The sequence below is a fragment of the Onychostoma macrolepis genome, chromosome 07, assembly GCF_012432095.1.
Source record: "Onychostoma macrolepis isolate SWU-2019 chromosome 07, ASM1243209v1, whole genome shotgun sequence".
Classification (NCBI taxonomy): domain Eukaryota; kingdom Metazoa; phylum Chordata; class Actinopteri; order Cypriniformes; family Cyprinidae; genus Onychostoma; species Onychostoma macrolepis.
In genome coordinates, this window is record NC_081161.1 from 31,860,574 (window position 1) to 31,883,614 (window position 23,041).

Below are 23,041 nucleotides of genomic sequence, written 5' to 3' on the forward strand. Positions count from 1 at the left end.
TGCTTCCATTTGATTTTAGGCTAAAATGTAACTGTTGATTGTGAAAATGATCTTTATTGTTAGAAATATTTATTTGTAAAACATTTATGGTGTAAAAATATTCAAATTTCATATTTAGAATTTTATTTTTAATTAAAAATATTTCATATATTTGTATATTTATTGATTTTAAATATTTTAAATGTTTATATTTTTTAATTATATAACATTTACAGATATTTTTGTAATAGTGTAAAATAAAAAAATAGTACTAAATATATATATATACATATATATATATATATATAACTTTTTTGATAACGGTAATATATTTTGTACCATTTTATTGTTGGCTGATTGTGCACTCTTCTCCCTGGTTAAATTCTCTTTTTTTGTCTACGGAAAGTGATGAAGTACTGGCATGTGGCGCTGGCTGATTTTATGTGCTAAATTCCTTCCTGGCAGGAAATAGTCTGTGTGCACTAATGCTCAGACCCTTAGGGGCTTGACATTGTTACAGTGTTGGTGGGTCTTGCCCTGTGGCCAGACTGTAAATCTCTGTCTTGCTATTGCTGATGAGGCTTGGGCATCAGGTGCTGTTAAGTGGTCTGGCTGAATAAGTGCCTAGTTGGCAAACGAGCAGAAGGAGTTTGTGGGTTGGTAGGCTTGAAGTTTATATGTCATTACATCAGTTCTACAGCCAAAAAATGCAGCCTTTGCTGCGTATTGTTCTTGAAATGATGATGGCCACTGGGTCCAGGCGGTGCATGAGTCTCTAGCGGTTGGGAAGTGGGTGACTCTTAGCCTTTTCCCCCTGACAAAGGATCCATTGTTCTAGCGAACACCTCGGGTGTGGGATCAAGCATTGCGGTTGCACATTTTTACGATTGTTGATTAGTTCCAGAGAAATATATGGCCTCTATGTGCCTCTGTGCTCCAACCACTGAGCTGGGGATTGGTGTAACAGTCCGACAGAGGCATCTAAGGGTGGTCTCCAGAAGCATCAGGCTGTGGTTAGCGCATCAGATAGTTTGCTTTCTCAGGCTGTCACCAGGGTTTTAGCTCTGTTTGTTACTAAAATGTCACCAAATGTTAAAAACATAAACATTATTTATGGTATACATATGTAAGGTTTCAACCTTCTCTCAGGTTAAATCTCAGGGTATCACATTGCATTTTGGCACAAAGCCTGTCTGGTCTGGTGGCGATTGTGACGTATCCTCCATATGCAATGCACATTAGTATAGTGATAATGGATTGGCCAAACATCTCCAGATGGCAGAGTCATATTACATTTACCATGAAATAAATCGCTTGTTGGAAAACCTATTCATGTCACAATTATATACAATCTTCAAAAGAGGCCACTTCCTTTCTTCAGTCCTTACTGAGGGTCTTGTAAGTGGCCATAACAGTCAGATTATTGTTCTTGATTGTTTGTTGAAAATAATGTCCATTCTTCATTCCTGTTTTCCAGCTTCTGCTATCAGGCAAAAAGCATCTTCTGCTTGTTTACATGTCACAAAGCCATTTCTTTTGAGGGCCATTCCTCATCTCACAAGACTGCATGGTGCTCCTGGGAAGACCGCTAAATGGCCATAAAACGGTCGTGTATGCTGTGTTGCTTTTATTGGCAGTCTGACTCACATTGTGTACTGCTCGCTTGCTCATCAAGCATTCAACATCCTTTCCTTTGAAATCTTATTGTGTAAACAGAAGCACAGTATGTGTTTTGGTTATGGGTGCCCGCTCTCTGTCCTTTTGTCTGTGTGTTTTGTGGAGCTCCTGTAAGTAGAGAAGTTGATTAGTACCCTCCTGTATGTGAGTGGTCAGGGAGGCATATCATTTCTCCAGCATGCTGTCATTACATTGCTTCGTTTGGGAGCCTCATAGAGCACTCTGCGCATTTGCTGGCCTGTCATTGTGCCTCTCAGGCTTAATGGCACTAGGGCAAATCTCAGCAGTACATGTCGTGAGGTCAGGCTGTTGTGTAGCTGATTACTATGTTGTATGGTAGCTTTTTGCCTCCTTTTAAGCTTTTCACAAGAAATTACACTGTGAGTATTATGGCCAGGTTTACTTAGTGGCACTTTTGATACATCGTCCTAAAGTGTTAATATGTGCAGCATATAACAAAGAGGTTGAACAAGTGCTAATGTTTTCATCTACAAGATGCAACATGAATTGAGCAGATCTGAATGCTTTCTTTTGTAGGGCACCTGGAGCTGTATTACACAAATGTCCTATTTTCAAATTCTTTTGTAATCTGCAAAGATCCAAGTTCCCAACTGAAATTAGCATTCAGTATTTTAGGGTAGGATGTTTCTATAATATGGAACCTGTCGTATATCTAGTGGAGGGAAACAGGGCAGAAAGATGTGTGATATGCCAATGTCTTACGGTAAGAAACAAAAAAAAAAACAGAAAAGTAGGGCATTGTGTTTGTGTGGGATGTGCACAACTGTTATTACATCATATTGAAACTGGCAGCATTCAAGTGGTTGGTTTCATTACATTGACTTGACAGCCAGGAATTGGTGACATGGAAAGAATGATTTTAATTAAAGGATTTTATTATTTTGACCTGACAAACTGATGCAATAGCTAGATATTACATGATTTTTTTCAATAGGATGCTGCTGGTAACATTGCATCATTTTTGTAAATTTTTAAAATAATTGTAATAATAACTTTTAGTAAAATTTTGGGGTCAGTAGGATCGTATTTTTAAAGAAATTAATTTTTCATTCCGCAAGATTGCTTAGCATTGAATAGCATTGTATATTGTAACACAAAATTTATTTTTTAAATAAATGCTGTTCTTTTAACTTTGTATTCATCAAAGAATCAAAGAAAAAAGTATCACAGGTTCCAAAAAAACTATATTAAGCAGCACAACAGTTTCAACACTCATAATAAATCAGCATATTAGAATGATTTCTGAAGGATCATTTGACACTGAAGAGTGGAGTAATGATGTTGAAAATTCAGCGCTGCATCACAGAAATAAATTCTATTTTAAAATATATTAAAATAGGAAACCAATATTAGAAATTGCAATAAGATTTCACAATATTACAGTTTTTTCTGTATTTTTGATTGAATAAATACAGCCTTGATGAGCAGAAGAGACTCCCTTAAAAAACATTAAAAATCTTACTGATATATATAAAACGGATATTTTGAAGTGCAATAATCTTTCACAATATTACTATTTTTACTGTATTTTTGATCAAATAAATGCAGCCTTAGTGAGCATAAGAAACTTATTTCACAAACTATTAATTTTGTGTGTTTGTATACATATTTTAATTATTAGCATTACTAGAAAAAAAAGGCTTATTAGACCAGCATGTGTTGATGCTTCATACATGCTTCCACATTAGAGTTAAAAACTTTTGTGGGCCCTATTCAGGTCATCTTGTCCTCGCTTCTTGTAGCCTATCAGTCTGCCAAAGTTTCTTAAAGGGGAAAGCACAACCTCATTTATATCCTCAAGTGTTCGGTGAACAAGTGATCCACCCTTTTACATGAGAAAACATGTTAGCAAAAATAAGATTCATCCTAAACACGTTTTAACCAAGAGGCTGTCTTTAAGAAGTTTATTTGTTATTTGGAGTCCTGTGCAGAGTCAGACTAAAGATCTGCACTGTCTACATTCTCTTATCTTGACTCATCACTGGCCCTTATTTCTGGAGACAGAGTGCTGTCCAAAGGCTTATGTCCAACAGAAACTGTTTTTGGAGACGATGCACTTGAGTTTCAAGCACGCCAGCAGTAAACCTCCATGAATAATCTTTTCCCAGCACTCAATAGCTGCCCCGTTGTGTGCCTCCGGCTCCCTCTTTTCATTATCATCTTCCACCGCCTTCCATACCCTCTGCCCACCCTTTACCTATCAGTTTGTCTCCCTCCCACTCACTCCTTAAGAAGACATGTTACCTTGCTACCTTTTAAGTCGGCTCCTGGGCAGCTGGTGTTTGGTTTTAATCTGAGTTGTGCTCTCTCTCTCTCGCTCTCTCTCTCTCTCTCTCTCTCCTCTGCTCTTCTGCAAACAGAGAAAGAGAATCCATATGAGGATGTAGATCCAGTGAGGAGATGTCTGGCCAGAAATTCCCGCCTGTTACCTGAGAGGTCCCGAGACTCACTCAACAGGATGTGGACCTCCCAGGACAGGAAGTCCATTACACCTCCCCAGGTAGTTTCCTTCGCTGTGTAAGATAGTGATGATAGCACCTGCTTTCAATATGATTTTTATTTAAATCAATGCTTTATATACATGAATTAATTCACCATATTTTTAGTAACTTCAGTGAAGTACTTGTTGAAGCAACATGTTGTAGTGTATTTTTATGCACTTTTTAATTGTACAGATTTTGATTTACTACACATTTCTGCACCTTTTCGTTTTCTTATCCACTTCCCTCTCACCAGCTGCCCTCTAAACCAAGTAGTCAGTCTCTGCGGCTGCCAGGTCCTGCTGACAGGAAGAGCCTGCGCCCATCCCGCCTGTCTAAGAGGCACAGCCATGATGACATGCTGCTTCTACCCCAGCTGGGCATGGCTTCTTCCCCCTGTGGCCTATTAGATGACAGCCTGAACCCTTCCACCGATACATTGGCCTCCCACAGGCAGAAACGAGTCCCCAAGGTAAACAATGAGGGTAGAATGGAGTGAAGTGACTGTGTAGCAATTGAACATGGATGCGTAATTTTTAGGCAGGGCTTCCTAAACTTTGTGTCATCCTCTTTTTGATCGATTTTAAAACAATATTTCAATCATTTAACAACACATTTGTTTATTCACGGTTCTCTGGTGTCTGTTAAAGATTACGTGACATTCAAGTAAACATAATATATTTTATATTATCTTTTTTTTTCTAAATTTATAAGTATTTTGAAATTATGTTAAAGCTATTAATTTCAGTTTTACATTTCTGTGATTTAATTATTAGTTTTTCAACAACTCCCCAATCCAGTGCTGTTCCTGGACACCCTTGCCCTTTAACAACCTTAGTTTGGGAAACCCTGCTTTAGAGTGAAAGGGAAATTGAGTTCCAGAGCCATATGCCTGGAATAAGAAGGGAATATTCAGACTCCATTTGTACTGATGTTGTGAATAGTAACCCTTGAAAGAACGAAGGACTGTTACACCATGTCTGCACCGGATGAGAGTGGCCTGATGCATTGTGACAAAAGACATTAGGACAAAAGGACACTGCAATGCGCCACAGTGAAATCCTTGGCAGTAAACTTGACACAGTTTTGCCAACATTGAGAGTTAACATTTGACTCCTCAGATCTAGGTCTTGCATACCAGTCTGCCTTCCAGCTACTTTTTCCTCTACACCTGAATGTTCTTTTTAGGGAAAACACTTTCAACCACACAAATTTTAATGCCCAGAATGTTCATATGCTGCAGGGTTTTAAAGAGAAAAACATGGAATCTATTGCTCAAGTTCACATAACCACTCTCAAGAATGGAAAAAAAAGCCCTGAAGGACTGAAAGATTTAGTTTCACTGTTTTTCCCTTTTCAAGACATTTTACAAGTTGCTATAGAGTTGTCCCAGTGGCTTTTAGGAACTCACTGATAGCTAAAATCAATAACTTTCCCGTCTGGAAAAAAAGCAGGCCCTTAAAATATTATTTGCTTAATAAGTTAATAACATTCCTGGATGAATGTGTAGATAAGGGGCAGTTTTAAAAGTCATTTTCAATTTGTTGCAATGCATCTTTTTCCCTATCAGGTGGTGCAAAGAATAAACTCTATCTACTGTACAAAAAGAGGCAAGAAGAGGCTGAAGAAGCTTTCGCTTTCAAACATAGAAACTGCGTCTCTAAGAGGTAAAGATTTTTACCATGATGTAACCTCTCAGAATGTGCCCCAGTTGTATATGTTCAGACCAAAAAATGTTGCCAGTTGACCCTTTGACATTAAACAACCCCTATTCTCTGTTTGTAGATGACAACAGCGAGAGTGAAAGTGACTCTGATGACAGGTTCAAAGGTGAGGGATCAGCACGTATGGCTGAGTGGGCAATGTGTTTGAGTTGAGTGCTGCTCAAAGACTCTGTCCTTTGAGCAAACAACATCACATGACCCTGTGATTTGTCACAAGTAAATGTCAAAACTGAGCAAAAATGTATATACTATTATTGTGTTTATATTTTGAATATACTGTTATTTTATTTAGCAATGTTTTGAATTAGAGTTTTTGCTTTTGCTTTTATTTTTATTAGTTTTAGCCCTTTTTTCATATAATAATTAGATTTTTTTGTAATTTATTTCAGTAGAAGAAAATCATTTTTATTCGTTTTATTTATTAGTTTTTTGTAAACCATAATAAATCTAGACCTAAGCATTAGATGAGACTAAGCTCCACACAGGGTCTGTTATCATACTGTTTTTTTCATGATAATAACATTAAAATTATGTTCATGTAACATAGTTTTCACATCATTTAACAATAACCATGTGCACACAATATACAAACACAGTTCTTTGACAATATATGTTGCCTGTAATATTGTGTGGATTTTTTTTGTCTTTTTAACGCAGCACACACTCAGAGGTTACTGAAGCTGCAGTCTATGCTGCGACGTGCTCCCAGTTACAGGACTCTGGAGCTGCAGTTGATTGAGTGGCAGGAAAGGGAGCTCTTTGAGTACTTTGTGGTGGTCTCACTGAAGAAGAAGCCTACCAAAAACTCCTATACTCCGGAAGTCACTTACCAGTTCCCTAAGGTGAATATTCTCTATAAAAAGGGGTGATGCTGTTTTTGTTTTACAGTTAAGATGCTGCACAGCATCTGATGTCTCCTGACAGGTACTTGAAGTGGGATATACATCACTGTTTATTAAAGGATCCCTTTATCGACCTTCTTTTAGGGTCATTTCTTACAGAGTTGCTATCAAATAGTTTCCTGATGAAGTCTTGATATACGATTGTAAATAATCCTTACTGCTTTCTGAATTAAAATCAGTTCAGTTCAGTTGGTAGAATGTAGTTGTTTAGATACTTGATAACAGATTTTTTCACTGCTGTTCAAATGTTTGGGGTCAGTAAGAGTATTATTCAGTAGTACTATTGTCAAGGAATCCTGAAAGAAATGTATGTATAACGTTTTTCACAAAAATATTAAGCAGCACTGATATTAAGAAATGTTTCTTGAGCACCAAATCAGCATATTATAATGATTTTTTAAGGATCATGTGATAAGACGGTGCAGAAATAAACTACATTTTAAAAATGAAATATAACGTTTTAAATAGTTTAAATAAAACAATTAATTATTTAATTAAATGCAGCCTAAGTAAGCATGAGAGACTTTCTGCAAAGACATTTAAAAAAATCTTACCCACCCCAAATGTTTGAACAATAATGTAATTATGCAAATTAGAAACAAGGCAAATACAGCTTTGAGCTCTTATCCTTTGGACGTATTGACAATAAGTGGAAAAAGCAGGAAATCGTTGCCATAGCAATCATGTTTAGTTACAGAGATAGATTTAATTAGCTGAGATTTGCTTTAGTGATTGTGTTCCCTTGAGAGGCTGAAATATGTTGACACTCTGCCCATTGGAGAGGGTCAACCCGTTATTGTGCTTCTAAACTAGAACAGAGGGCCGATGGTGACATGGGTGATGGTTGGAGTTGAGGATTGACCCCTTGCTGGGCAGAAAAATATTCTGTACATACTTGACATAGTAATGAAGGTGTAAAGGGATACTATAAAGAGGCTGTGCAAATATATTAGATGGATTCCTTAACAGGTCTTTTCATCTGACCCTCACAGTTAGAGAGACTCACCAAGCAGATGAGGGAAGCTGAACAGAGACTCAAGGCTATCCCACAATTCTGCTTTCCAGATGCCAAAGACTGGAGCCCGGTGTCTGAATACAACAGGTATCACTGTTTTTCTATGAGATGCTCTGAGTTTAAAATTCTGGCTGTTATTGAAAAGCCAATAATTCTTTTCATGTTATGGCCAATATTATAAATCTATACAAAATAAGTTAATCATCACAGCATTATAATGTGCAGTATGAAGTATGCAGTATGATATAATTATGTTCTTGAGATGAAAATGTCCTATAATAGAGGTGGAAAAGGCACCTTTATTACAGGGCTTTGAAAGAGTTACGTCTTTGCTTAAATCTGCTGCTTGAACTGGAAGATGACAAATCATCTAAAAACAGGCAGAAATGAGTGCCCACAATTAAATATCCAGTATGTGACCCTGGACCACAAAACCAATCTTAAGTGTCAAATACGTCATCTGAAAGCTGAATAAATAAGCTTTCAATTGATGCATGGTTTGTTAGGATCGGAAAATATTAGATACAACTACTTGAATATCCGCAATCTGAGGGTGCAAAAAAATCAAAATATTGAGAAAATCGCCTTTAAAGTTGTCTAAATGAAGTTCTTAGCCATGCATATTACTAATCAAAAATTAAGTCTTGATATATTTACGGTAGGAAATTGACAAAATATCTTCATGGAACATGATCTTTACTTAATATCCTAATGATTTTTGGCATAAAAGAAAAATCTATAATTTTGACCCATACAATGTATTTTTGGCTATTGCTACAAATATACCCCAGCGACTTAAGACTGGTTTTGTGATCCAGGGTCACATATCATCTGATATATCCAATATTAACTGATAAAAAAAAGCAATTTAATGCTATAATTGTAAAGCAAAAGTACAAAATTAGCACATGTGGCTTCGGTCACATTTGGTAGAAAAAAGAGCAATTTAAAAAAATTGCAAAAAACCAAGCTCAAAAAAGAGCAAGCTACCCTCACGAGCAATTTTGGAGATTTGTTTGAATTGTACTTCCATCAAGACAATTACAACCACATTGTTTAGTTTGGGTCGTAGGAACAGCACTATCGCACAATCAGTACACCAGCTGAACTGAAAAATGACCATTTCAATTTAAACTTCAACAAGTATTCACGATCAAATACCCCATGTCATAAACTCTCAGTAATTACTTTGGTTTTCTTGCAAACATCTTAGCTGCCTGATAAAGTCTTCTAACCACAGTGGTTACACCTCAAAGGCAAAGTCATCGGTCTCAAGAGCATTTCCTCTCAAGTGGTTTTAAACATTTTTGTACTTATCACCTGATCTACATGGGGGTTTGGGGACTAATGATGGCTGTCTTTGATTTGCTGCAGTGAGACCTTCTCTTTCATGCTCACTGGAGAAGATGGCAGTAGACGCTTTGGGTATTGCAGACGGCTTCTGGTGAGTTTCTTTCTTACATCATGGATGCTTTTCTTGCTCCCTTTGTTTGTGTTAGTGCAACCATATGTATACTGTATATTGCATCACACATTGTAATTAAAGGGCAAGCATATGGAGAGAGGTTTTGGTCAGTCACTTGAGTAAGTGTTTGGTTTGCTCTCTTTTTTGTGCTCTAAGAGAAACAGATTCTCGTAAACGTGTCTCCTTGGGTTTAATGAGAGTTTCTCAGGAGACGAATGGAAATGCAAACCATCAAAAGATGTCATTGTACCGTAAGATTCGGTCATATATTTGTGTGCCTTGATTATTGTGTTTGGCTGTTGTGATGAACTGCATGTTTCATGGGTTTTATTTGTGAATGTGCAGTTAGGAATGTGCTGCCTTTTCTGTACATTGGTGTTATACGTTATTCATGATAGGTTTTGCATTAAAGTGCATGTTAATGGTTATCTGTGGTTTGTTTTATACATCTGAACATTTGTTCTGGAGATAAAAGAAGAGAAATGTGTCATCGATATGCTCTAGTAGTAGTTAATATGACTGCTGTTGCTTGTTCAGAACTTTCTTTTTATAGATGTGGCATTGTGTTTTTCAGTTTTAGATTTAGAGTGATTCATTATTGGCTTGTGAGATTTCTTTAGCTTCTATTCTTTCTCAGCTCATCTTTTTGAGCTCTGAATGGCCCAGTGGAGAGAGAAGTGTTGACTGTGTTCCCTGCAGGGAGGAAGTCCAGGGGCTGGCATGAGGGCGGCATTCCTGAGGATTTGAACCCAGCTCCACATGCTTGAATTAATCATCCATTTGTAAAAAGTCAGCAGAGGAGAATTGCATACCTAATATGGACAAGAGGAATGGGGATTCTTTGTGTTTGTGTGCTTTGAGAGACACTAACCTGGTTGGACTCCTAGAAAATAGCCAGACTTTTGATTGTTTAGTGAATTGCATGTGACAACTCATTCATTTCATGGAACTGCACCTGTGCTGTGTTTACACTGGACATTCTGTATCCATTTTTAAAACTTCCATCCATTCTACACTCAAACCATGCACTATTTCATGTGTTTAACTTAGGTTATGAACTGAATAATAAACTCATAGTTCATCAAATATAGCATAGGATGCCGATGTTTTAAAGGGGTGATTATTTTAATGGTTCCATCCCCCTGTTTTACAACAGCATGAAGCTATGGTGCTCATGTTAACTCACCTAAATCCCTTTGATGTGGCTCTTTCTCTCTCTCTCTCCTCTCTTTCACTCTCTATTTATTGTCTCTCTGTCTCCCTCGTTCAAGCTTAGTAGTGCTTGCTAAACCGACCATCACTATTGCCCATACTTATCAAGTCCCAACCCACAACACTTGTAATACTGACATTAATGTCATCTAAAATATGCAGCATTTTGAAGAGAAATCTGTTCCAAAGATTGGGATCAGCAAATTGTTGATATTTTTCAATACTGATAATAACAAGAAATAATTCTTGAGCAGCAAATCAGCATATTGGAATAATTCCTGACATTGAAGACTGGACTGATTGATGCAGCTTTGAAGAACAGTAATAAATTACATTTTAAAATGTATTAAGAAAAAGAAAGACTGTATTTAGTAAATGCAGCCCCGGTGAGCATAAGATATTTATTTTAAAACAGTAAAAAAAAATGTTACACTCCCCAAACGTTTTAATTGTCTGCTAAATGATAAAATGCATATCTCATATACTTACTTCAAGGGGCCAAAACCATATCTAATAACCAGAATATCATTGAGACTTTTGGCTGGGTTCTCATCCACCCGAAACACCCTAGCAACTGCATAGCAACACACTAAAAAGCATTCAGAACATCTTAGTGACAATATAGAAATGCCCTGGCAAGTGGCAACCATCCACAATACCCTTGCATCATGCCGGTGACTTTTGTATATGCAAGCAACACCCAAATCTGGTTTCTTCTTAATTTTGCCTCTCACTGATGTGATTTAGTACCTTGTGCATTTTACTGAAATCACCTGGATGCTTTCATGTGTTGCGAACCCCCAAGTTACTTCATGTGTGTGATTTAATTGCTTGTGTAATCTTTTCCCCGCACCTGCAGCCGAGTGGGAAAGGGCCTCGCCTTCCTGAAGTGTATTGTGTCATCAGCCGACTGGGCTGTTTCAACCTGTTTTCCAAGGTGAGCTCAGGTTTGCTCTCTCTCACACACACACACACACACACACACACACACACGATCTCGCTGGCTGTCAGACATGGGCACAGCTGGAGCAAGGCTTGTGTTGGCATTGAGGAGCTCACATCTGTCTTTCTCTCTGGCCTATTAAACTTCTATTATTTCTTTCACTTCCACCTTTCACTCATGGGAAAGTGAGGAAGAAGTATAAAACCATGCTCGATCCAGCCTTGGTTATCATAATATTCCATGGAAATCTAATCTGCATGTTTTCGTCAATCTTGAAAAAAACTCATGTAGCCGATGAAAACCATGACTTGTTAGTGACAGGTTAGAATTCCAGAGACTTCCACACTCATCTCTGAAAGGAAAAAAGAAACAGACCATATGAAACGGATCGCTGTTCTGCAGTGCATAAAGCCAGTAGCAGTGCCACAATCTACTCTACATGTGAATGCCTGTTAACACTGTGTTTTTCTCCGTCAACTAATTCAGCATTCATTTATTACAGATCCTTGATGAAGTGGAGAGGAGGAGAGGGATTTCGGCTGCTCTGGTGTATCCTTTCATGAGGAGTGTGATGGAATCTCCTTTCCCAGCACCGGGCAAAACCATAAAAGTCAAAACCTTCCTGCCTGGAGCAGGAAATGAGGTTAGATCCTTTCCTCATATAAATCAGACTGCTGTGTAATCTGCTGTAGATTAAAAATAAGTTTATTCATCACTCATTGAAACAAATGTAATATGGTCTATAGATATGAGATCTGAAACCTTAAAGGAATAGTTCACCCAAAAGTTAAAATTTTATTATTTACTCACCTTCATGTCATTCCAAACTTGAATATGTTTCTGTCTTATGTTGAACACAAAAGAAGATATTTTGAAGAATTTTGAAGAACCAAACAGTTGTTGGTCCCCATTGACTTCTGTAGCTTGATTACCAGCGTTCTTTAAAATATCTTCTTTTATGTTCAACATAAGGAAGAAATTTATACGGGTTTGGAACGACATGAGGGTGAGTAAATGATGACAAAATTTCCATTTTTGGGTGAACTATCCCTTTAAAGACTACATAATATTAAAATGGACCCAATTCAACAGTGAGGATATTTTTTCTGCTTGCCTGGTCAGGCGAATAGATTACATTTTCACTTCCCCCTCAACATTTTCACTGGACTCAACACAAAATGAGTCATTTACATTTTCTATTTACATTTTCTACACTTTTGCTGGAAAATGAGGGCATATATATGACCAAACATTCTTCCTTAATAAATGTCTCTGGTCCTGTTTTGCATGATTCGTCAGTGTATATTATTCTAAGCAAAATTTAATAACTTTCTCTGCCTCTGAAATGACTTTTTTTACACTGCATGCATGGGGGTGTAAATATTGCCCAGTAGTAATACGTATTTTCAATTTCCATCTTAACAACCTTGCAGTAATGCACACAGTGTTTTATTTTCCTCAGGTTATTGAGTTACGAAGGCCCATGGACTCCAGGCTAGAGCATGTGGACTTTGAAAGTCTGTTCAACTGCCTGAGTGTCCGACAGGTGGTACGTGTTTTTGCCTCTCTGTTGCTGGAACGAAGAGTCATCTTTGTGGCTGACAAGCTGAGGTGAGTGTTAGCTTGTGTGTTAGCTCAAGTGTCTGAGTTATCATGCGTCTGCAGCCTTTGAGCCGATGAATATTAACCGTCAAATGTAGGCAGCATATCATCTCATGTAACACACTCTTCATTCCCATGAGAAAGTTCTTGCTTTTTCAGACCAAACATGGTCAAGCAGTCCTCCCAAACAGAGCTGGGTTTCTAAGGCAAGCTGACCACTGTGACAACAGCAGTCTGAGTGTGGCCTAACAGCAGATGTTCTCAATAACCCCTTTCTTCACTGATGTGCAATGTCACTTCCAGTTTTCCATCTACTCATTCAGAGCCCGTAAAATAACATCTGCTACAAATGAAAGATTTTTATCTTTTTGGGTCATGCTTCTTCTCCTCCTGTTGGTTGTCGTAGGCTTTGTTTTTCAGATCTATTTCTTTTCCAGATTCTCAAGTCAGAAACTGATCATCACAGTGTAAGAGGACAAAGTTTAGAAAAACATCATTCCGTATTTGTCAGTGATCGTAGGGATTCTGAATGGAATACCAATCATAGTATTGGTCCGAATGCTCCAGCCAATATATCTTGGCTTATCTGGGCAGAAAATAGCTGTTTTCGGGCCCAGTTCAGTTTTGTATGTCAGTGTCCAAACAGTGCATCTGTTAAATAGCAGCTTTCTGCTGCGGTTTTGGTTAAAGGGTGACCCAACGGCTGCTCCATGCAGGCCACTGCTAAATTCATCTAAATTCATTTTGACCCCACCCTCTAACACTGGGCTGAACTCCCAGGAGTCCCCACTGATCTAAATGCAGAAGTGGGTCAGGGCAGAGACGGGGCTTTGGTTCTGTTAGGGACGTTATGCTCCCTGGAGGTTTCGGCACCCCCCTCCGAGCCTTCGTGCTTGGTCACGGAAGCTTGTGGCCGGGCATAGGGGGTCATTAGGGAGTAGGTTATTTGTGAAAGCTTAATCTCCACAAATCATCAGGCAGTTTAAACAAACAGCAGCGGGGTATGTGGGGTGGGCAGATGCTGTGAAGGAAGGAATGCACTTCCTGTGTGAGTGACTGCGCGTGTTTCTCTCCTCTAATCAGTGGCCATATTGTAACAGGGTGACAGATGTTACTTAATGTTACAAATTTACATGATGCACTTTGAAAGTTGGATTTCAGTCAGACTAAAAAAATCATTTTTCTTTTTAAAAAGTCACGTCAACACTTTAGTCTGACTGAAGTCATACCAGTTTGGTTTCTGATAACTAAAGTCAAACTAAAAATTATGGATGCACTCAAGCAATTTGGCTGATACCGATTGCTATGCATTTTGCTCTATTATATGGATTTAAAGCAAAAACAGGATGGTCTTGAACTTTCTGAAAATTATGCTACATAAAACACAAAGCAACAGATGGGCTGAATGAAAATGTAAATTCACTCTCTTTCAGTAGATGGCGCTTATAAAACTGCAGCAATATAGCACTTACAAACACTAATAGGCATTATGTTGAGGTAAAATAAAAACAAAATGCCATCTTTTCTGAAGACAGTCAGTGTCTTCAGAAATAGATTCATGTAACCCCCCAATCACTATTTAGACATTTTTAATGAATGTTTTACAAAATATAATTTAAAATTAATGTATTATTATGAATACAATTCATATTATATTATTGTTATAATTATTATTACAATCTAACATCAATAGAATGCTAAAAATATATCAAATCAATAAATATGTTTTCCTATTTATACCCTTCAGTTATTGTTTCTGTTTGTTCAACAGTTTCTGTTTATAAAAAAAATAAGCAGAAATACTGGGGGAAATATCTTGCCTTAAATAGTAGGCCTTTGAGTCAAAAAGGTTGAGAACCACTGCATTAATCAGATAACACGGTCTCTCTGTTATGTGCTAGCTCGATTGTTAACTCATGTGAACATACTTAGTGTTATTGACCTATCTTGTGTTGAAACCTTTCCTTTGCCCCCTGCTTCATCCCTCATGGTACACCAATGGTTTAGTTCACAAACTTGAGAACATTTGACTCAGAATAGCAAACCATGTTTTTTCTTTGAACCATAAACAAAAGTACAAAAGTAGTAGTTCTATGTTGTCGCTCAAAGTACGCTTTTCAAAACCCACTCTTTGTGAATGGCTTTGAATCACACCCATTATCATAATAGATAGAGCTCTGGTTACAACATAATATGCCGTTAAGCCAAGTATTGACATTCCATGGGCTTGGCTCTGTTCAAAACAGGATAGGTGGATTGATGGGATTTGGTCCAGGCCTAGCTGTGTTGCCCAGCAACCTTAGGTGGATTATGGGCAGTGCTAGACTAAGGTAGAAAAGTCTCCTTTCTCCCACATCAAGGACATTGCTGCGGCTCTCTTGGGAAAGGCCACTGCAATCCAATTCCAAAAAATGTCTGCCAACAGTGTGTGTGATGTATGCTTCTGTAGCCTATAACGTATATCTGCTGCTCAGGATCTGGCAGAAAGAAAACTCACTCCATGTTAGGCAATGCTTTCCTTGGGATTTCATGCGTGTTTGTTTTAACCCTTTCCACACTTTCTGAAGCTTAAGCCATCTTGTTTCTTGTGGCACAGAATGTAATTGTTCTCGAATCACAAACTTTTCCATTAACTATGTGATTGTCTAGGGAGCTCTTTTTTCCAAACTAGACACTGATATTTAATCAGGCTGCCGAGCGAGTTCCTTCCTGTGGGGGCTCGAGCAGCTTTGATTGTTAATGAAGTAAATATATTACCCAATATTATGTTAAAATATATGCAATAATACATTAATTTAATTGAAATCGCTGCTACTAAAATTTCTTTATTATGATATGCATTTTGTGTAGTTATAGAATAAATAACAGGAAGGAGTTAAACTCTCCAATGCGTCGCCTGGTTTTGTCATTTCTAAATTGCTTCCTTTTCTTGAGTACATTGTGTGTGCATATTTTTGTGTAGCTATAAACCTCTTCCTGTAGTAAGTGACTGTTGTTGAATCAGAGCACAGAGAGGCAGGTGGTAAAATGTTTTGTGTCTCAGACGAGATGAAAAGAAAAGAAAAGGAGACGGAAAGCCTTTAGGCAAATGTAATATAGTATTGCCAAGTTGGCCAGAGACTTTTGTGTGGCTAGTTAAACAAGCCAAAAAAACATGAAGATTGAAGAGCTCGACTCTACAGGGTTTTTTTTTCTTCTTTTTTTCTCTTTCTGTTCTTTTATTATCACAGGAATATGTTTCAGTATATTGCATAATGGTAGGAACATAAACTTTACATCAGCTTTTGCATAAACTTTGTGTTATTGTTCTTACATCCACATACTGCATACTGTCACCACTGGTTAAACATGCAGAAGCTCTCATTAAATATATAAAATTACTCTTTAAGCTCTTTTTCCAAAACCCAGCCAGCCATCCAACATTCCCATTATTTTTGAAAGATTGTTGAGTATCTATCCAATTCAGTTTGGGTGGTTAAATGAAAGCACATGTATTTTTTTTCTCTGATTAAGATCTTGAATTTTCACCCTTAAGCTGCTTCTGTTGCAAATTATTCTTTTTAAGGGTAGCACACGTAACAAACACCAAATTCCAGCAGCTGTTGATCAGTGTCTTATTTTAATAATATTTTTACATTTACATTTAGTCATTTAGCAGACGCTTTTATTCAAAGCGACTTAACAAATGAGGACAATGGAATCAAAACCAACAAAAGAGCAATAATATGTAAGTGCTGTGACAAGTCTCAGTTAACCTAATGCAGTACATGTAGCAAGATTTTTTTTTTAAATAACAATAAAACAAGTCAAAAGAATAGAGAATGCTAGTGTTAGAGGTTCATTTTTTATAATAAATAAAAAGAAAACAAGTAGATAGAATAGAAAAAGAATAGAGAATGCTAGTGTTAGATGCTTTTATAGTTTAAATGAATTGAATTTCAGTTTTCATTTTAACTTCATATGAATTTTGTTGTGCTTTTGATTTACTTCTTTAACATTTCTGTTTAGATGTAATTTATTTTTAGTTAAGTTATTTTAGTACTTTAGCAATATCAACTTTAGTTTTTCATCTGATAATTATTTTTTATTAGTGCTGTCAAATGATTAATTGCATCCAAAATAAGTTTTTGTTTACATAATATATGTGTGTGCTGTGTATATTTATGTATATATAAAACACACACATATAGTATATATTTTGAAAATATTTATATGTATAGATTTATATTCATATAATTTATATTGTATATAAATGTATTTATTATATAAACATAACATTTTTCTTAAATGTATATATACCTGTTTGTGTGTGTATTTATATATACATAATAAATATACAAAGTACACACACATATGTAAACAAAAACGTTCATTTTGGATGTGATTAATCACGACTAATTCGTTTGGCAGCACTAATTTTTATTTTAGATTTAGTTAACAGTAACTAGTGGAAGAAGTGTAAATCCTTTATATAGATTTCTTTTTTAAATCTTTGAGGAAGGTTCATGCTTGCTGATTAGTTTAAGTTCTCAAATGAACTTATAATAGGCCTTATGATAAAATACACAATATAATAGCTGTTATATCTTTTTGTTCTGGTGAGATAAAAAATATGCTGTGTAAATGATATTTATTTGGTTGAGCATGTTTGATATGACTGTGTGTTTGTGTGCATACCAGCTCTGTATGACAGCCCAGACAGGAGTCAATTACAGTAGCTAGCAGCAGTTTTCAACTCAACCCTCTATCTGTGTTGGAGGATTCGGGCAGCATAGAGCAGTGTTTGGACTGGTCTAAAGTTCTGTCTTCATCTTTTCCCATGAGTACTTGCCTCTGAGGCCTCAGTTATGCTGACATTCCAGGTATCAGCTATCAGAATCTGCCTGTCTTGCCTGTGGCTAGGTTTTTAAAATCTGCCTCTCTGTTCCCAGTGTGAACATGCCAAAATGCAGGATGCAGAATCTCACACACACACACACACAGACCTTCAGACACCACCTAGAGTGCTTTACGCACAGGCCGTGAAATTTAATATTTTGATTTTGATTAAAAATGCTAACTACTAATTGTTTGTGCTAATTTGTGGACATGCAATTTTTTTCAGACCTGGAGCTTATATATTTTGATAAAAATAATTGAAATTAGTATTTTTTTAATGTATATTAAAAGGGGGCATTAAATGAAGCCCGTTTCTGCCACAGGATAAAATAATAAAAACAGTAATTGCAACTTTTTATCTCACAATTTGGACTTTGTTTCTTGTAATTCTGAAGAAAAAAGTTAGAATTGTGAATTAAGAATTCTGAAGAAAACGTCAGAATTGTGAGCATTCTGAGATTACATCTCAGTTTTTATCTCACAATTCTGACTTTATTTCTCTGAATTCTGAGTTTCCATCTCACAAGTTTATTTCCCTCAGAATTCTTAGTTCACATCCAGAGTAAAATATAAAAAAGGTAATTGCAACTATTTAACTTTCCCCCACTTGCAATTCTGAGTTTATATATCAAAGCTCATTTGTGAGAAAAAAGCCAGAATTGCAATATTTGAACTCGGAATTGCAATATATAAACAGAACCATGAGATATAAACTTAGAACTTCAGAACTCATAATTGCAAGAAAAAATTCTTGAGACAAAAAGTTGCTTTTTGATTTCTTTCATTCTGTGGCGTAAACGGGCATTTGTTTTGCGCCTAATAACACAGATGAGCAGTATTGGAGCTACAATTCATGTTTAGTTTACTGTCAGCATACCAAATTTTATCTCTGGGTTCAGTCCTGATCCTTTCTAATTCATGGCTGGAGTCAGTGTGTTTCCGATAGTTTATTTTCCTGGCCTCTGTATATGTGGGCCCATGTGGTGGATGTGACAGAAAGAGATGAGAATGAGAGAAAGGAGGGTCAGCCATTATCAACAAGCTGAGGACCGTGAGAAGGCCACTGTGCTATTTGTGACTTTGCACTTCACACTGTCACAGAGTAAGTTAAGGCTCTGAGGAGTGTGATCTGCAAACGTGTTGTATGAATGAGAGCGTGTGTGGTTACAGTGTGGTAGCCCATCACGATATCATCTTTACCATATCACTCTGAAGATACGAAGACTTACGTGCAGCCTGTTCCATATACAATGGGAACCATTTGAGTACAAGCTGCAGAAAACCAGACTGACTTAATCATTGTCTTATGGGAACATTTTACTCTTTTTTTGGAACGTGACTAGTGATTTACTGGTAAAGTTTTGACAGCTGTTATGTAATGAAAATTTGTATATTCTCCCCTCTGTTTCTTCATAAAACAGTAGAGTTCTGTTTTAGATGCATTGATAGTATAAATTGAGGTATAAGTCTAATTATTTTCTGTGCTAATGTTGGACACTTCAGCATGTTTCTCCCCTTTGCTACATAGTGAAAGGTGTGGTGTTTGAGTGCATAAAGATGTAGCAACACATCATGTCATTTCCTTCACCCTAAAAAGGCAAATTCATGTACACTAGTTCAAAAGTAAACAGTAATACAGTAAAAACAGTAATATTGTTAATAGTAATTTTGTAAAATAATTATAAAATAAAATAACCTTTTCTATTTGAATATATTTAAAAATGGAACTGTGATGGCAAAGCTTAATTTTGACTGAGCAGCCATTACTGCAGTCTTCAGTGTCACATGATCCTTCAGAAATCATTCTGATATGCTAATTTGGTGCTTCAGAAACATTTATTATCAACGTTGCTTAATATTTTTGTGGAAATCATGTTTTTTTTTTTTTTAAATGAATAAAACTTTTATACCAACTGCATTTACTTTAAATGTATTTCTAACTTTGTGTAACTGTCATTTCAATGCATCTGCAGTGAATAGAAGTATTTATTTCTAAATAGGGATGCACCGAAATGAAAATTCTTGGCCGAAGCCGAAGCCGAACAAAATGAAACACTGGGCCGAAGGCCGAATACCGAATACCGAACACCGAACACCGAACACGGTTTTTCGCATTTTTTTCCCTAGGCCTGTTTTTCCTTTTTTTTTTTTTTTGTCACCACTGCATAAATTAAATAGCCAAAATGTGCTTTTTACTGTTTTGTCCTGCTTTTCAAAAAAAATACAAAATAATAAAATAATTTTTTTTTTTAAATATTTACTTAACACTGAACATTTTTTAACATTCTATCAGACATTATACCAACAAAGCAAAATTTAACTAAAAATTAATAAGTTACTAAAATAATATTTTTGGGCCATTTTTGAGACCCCCTTCTTGAATCAGGTATGTATTTTTTTACGGTACAAATAAATGCAGCCTTGCTGAGCAGAAGAGAATTCTTTTAAAACATACTACAGATCCCAATTTGAACACTATTGTGAATGTTATAATAAATGTATAGAGCTGTTGTAGGGTAATTATTATTATTTTTATTTTACTTTACAGAACAACAGTAAAATTACAATACTAACATTTATGAATGTTGATGGAGTTGTTGCTTTTTCTTAGACTTTATTTTGGCAGAAACCCGCAGGAAGATCTTGGTGCTTCTTTTTGTTGACAACAGCATGCAGATATTTAAATGATTCTCATTACGAATTTGGGAAGATGTGTGTAGCACTTATCACATTGTCATGTGTCTTTAAAGAAAAACTGTTACTGAGCAAAAGACAAAAGTAGGCTACAGTGTTTTAACGCAGATGTTCCTCGCGCTTTGGACTTTGAACCCTGGCGCCGCAAGCTCGTGCAGCGCTTTTTGAATACATGCAATCCCTGCGTGTATTAGAAAACATAATATTCTGCAGTTTATTTACTAATCAGTTGAGGCTATTTCGCGATTTCAATCATCATAGTAACCAGCATCAACCACCTCTTCCTCTTCTCATCGGAGACATGAGATGCAGCGCTAAGCATCTAACTGTCGGTGCTTCGTGCGTGGAATGATTTTTGCGTCTTTCTCTGACAGTTTTATATACTTTCACACTGCAGACGTGTTTGCTGCATTAGTGCGCGCCTCTATTTGATCGCGTCACGTCATTGTTCGGTTCAATTTATTCGGTCTTTTCGCTTATTCGGCCGAACACCGAAAGAGATTTTTTTGCTATTTTCGGCCGAACAATTTCAGTTGCCGAACATTCGGTGCATCCCTATTTCTAAAAATTGTATAAAAACTTAAACGTTTAAACAGTAGTGTAGTGGAAAAATTATGTTAAGTAGACCATTTGATAGGAAACTAACCTTTTAAAAGATTAGATGGCAGAATATGTAGTATATAATGTTAATGCACAGGATATAATACACCATTTGTGAAAATGATCATATCGGTGATTTTTATGACCTTTTATGATGTGTTTTACCACTCCAAGCTATCATTATCTCCAGAGAGTTTTATGTAGCTGCTATCTTGAATGCCACTGTCACAATGGAAATAATATTAGAGATGATCATTTGAATAGCACAGCCACTGGCTATTTCCTTGTGTTGCTCTCGTAATCTCAGATTCCATTGTCCCCTTGCTAAAGCCAAAATAAACTGGAAGATCTGGGCTCAATATACTTTTTCCAGAACAAGATTTGCTAAAAAAGCATGTGAGATTGACTGTGTGCCTTTCTCTTCCCCTACAGTACTCTTTCCAGCTGTGTTCATGCGGTGGTGGCTTTGCTCTACCCGTTCTCCTGGCAGCACACCTTCATCCCTGTGCTGCCCACCTCCATGGTGGACATCGTCTGCTGTCCCACGCCCTTCCTAGTCGGTATACTGTCCAGCTCACTGCCAAAGATCAAGGAGCTGCCAGTGGAGGAGGTACTTGTCACCCGTCTTGTTTGTTGTAATATGATACTTTGTCAAGTGTGTACAACATGTGCTTGGCTTTGTACCCGCCTAAATTAAACTGGTTTGACTGATAAACAGTCATTAGATCCAGGGAAGAGAAAAACATAAATTCATAACCATAAAGACTAACTTTTTATTTCGAAGATTCAGGCATTTTTCCTAGCTCTTGGTGGCTATTATTCTGCAAGATGTTTCCCTGATCGTGACTTTGAATTCCTGTGAATATAGTCACATTGGCAGCTCTCCTTAACAGCTCGGTTTTGCTCTTACTCCAATAATCTGCTGAACATTGAACCCTTATGTAGATGAATTTGGGGCTAAAGTCATTTTCCCAGATTCAGAAAGTTGTTGGAATGAGTGAGAAACATACTAAGTATAATAACATGCCCAGAACGTGGGCCAATTTTTGTGTATGAGCCTTGAATGTGGCGTCAGCTTCATAAGCCGAGCTCAGCATTCCTAGCCAGGATGTTGCCTTTCTCCCCTCTAAACTTTCCCAACCGGGAGAGTGTTGTTGTTCCCAGCTGCCCATAGGACACTGCCAGCTTGGCCACAGGGCTGAAGTTTGGTCCCTACTGAGTTTTTGGCATTTAGTGCGTTTGGCAGAAGTCGTCTTAAGTACTTTTTGGACACAAGTGCACTTGTAATGGCCATAAGGGGTGACCCTTTGCGGTGAAGACATCTGGAAGCACACCAAATTGTGCTGCTTGTCATTGTTAACACTGCGTTTTTAAATGGATGTCAGGCTCCATCTGTTGTGGATCAACTTCTGGAAATGCTGTGACGAACCTCCCGAAACAACTGAATAGAGTGTGTGTGATTAAACAGAATGATGCTACATAAAGTTTGAGATCTGTTTTTCTTTACGTTTCAGGCTTTAATGGTTGATCTTGGAACGGACCGCTTCATCAGACAGGTTCGTCTGCCCACAAAGTTTGACAAACTCTCCCATGGCTCTAGCTCAGCTAATTGCATGTTGTCATTGAGATCTGAGAACAAGCGTAATACAAACAAGCCGGCTATGTCATGTTATGAATCACTGAACATTGTTGCACAGTTAATCTTCATAATCTTCCTGTATACAGATGGATGACGAGGCCTCTCTATTACCACGCAAACTGCAAGCGGCTCTGGAGCAGTCTCTCGAACAGAGGAACGACATCATCAATCAAGACTCGGACAGCGAATCAGATGAAGGTGAAAAACCTG

At 37.1% G+C, this 23,041-nt stretch overlaps 1 protein-coding gene across 2 annotated transcripts in view; it reads left to right on the top strand.

Annotated features, from left to right (window-relative positions):
• The window catches only part of dennd2b (DENN domain containing 2B), a 50,593-nt gene that overhangs the window by 25,214 nt on the left and 2,338 nt on the right, over positions 1-23,041 (top strand). For both annotated transcript variants that reach the window (XM_058781112.1, XM_058781111.1), the window contains exons 5-17: positions 4,038-4,177; positions 4,414-4,629; positions 5,728-5,824; positions 5,943-5,987; positions 6,539-6,723; positions 7,776-7,885; positions 9,173-9,242; positions 11,335-11,412; positions 11,921-12,061; positions 12,881-13,029; positions 21,625-21,802; positions 22,707-22,748; positions 22,918-23,029. In XM_058781112.1, the coding sequence (XP_058637095.1) occupies positions 4,038-4,177; positions 4,414-4,629; positions 5,728-5,824; positions 5,943-5,987; positions 6,539-6,723; positions 7,776-7,885; positions 9,173-9,242; positions 11,335-11,412; positions 11,921-12,061; positions 12,881-13,029; positions 21,625-21,802; positions 22,707-22,748; positions 22,918-23,029 (1,563 nt within the window). The remainder of the gene's footprint in view (positions 1-4,037; positions 4,178-4,413; positions 4,630-5,727; positions 5,825-5,942; positions 5,988-6,538; positions 6,724-7,775; positions 7,886-9,172; positions 9,243-11,334; positions 11,413-11,920; positions 12,062-12,880; positions 13,030-21,624; positions 21,803-22,706; positions 22,749-22,917; positions 23,030-23,041) is intronic.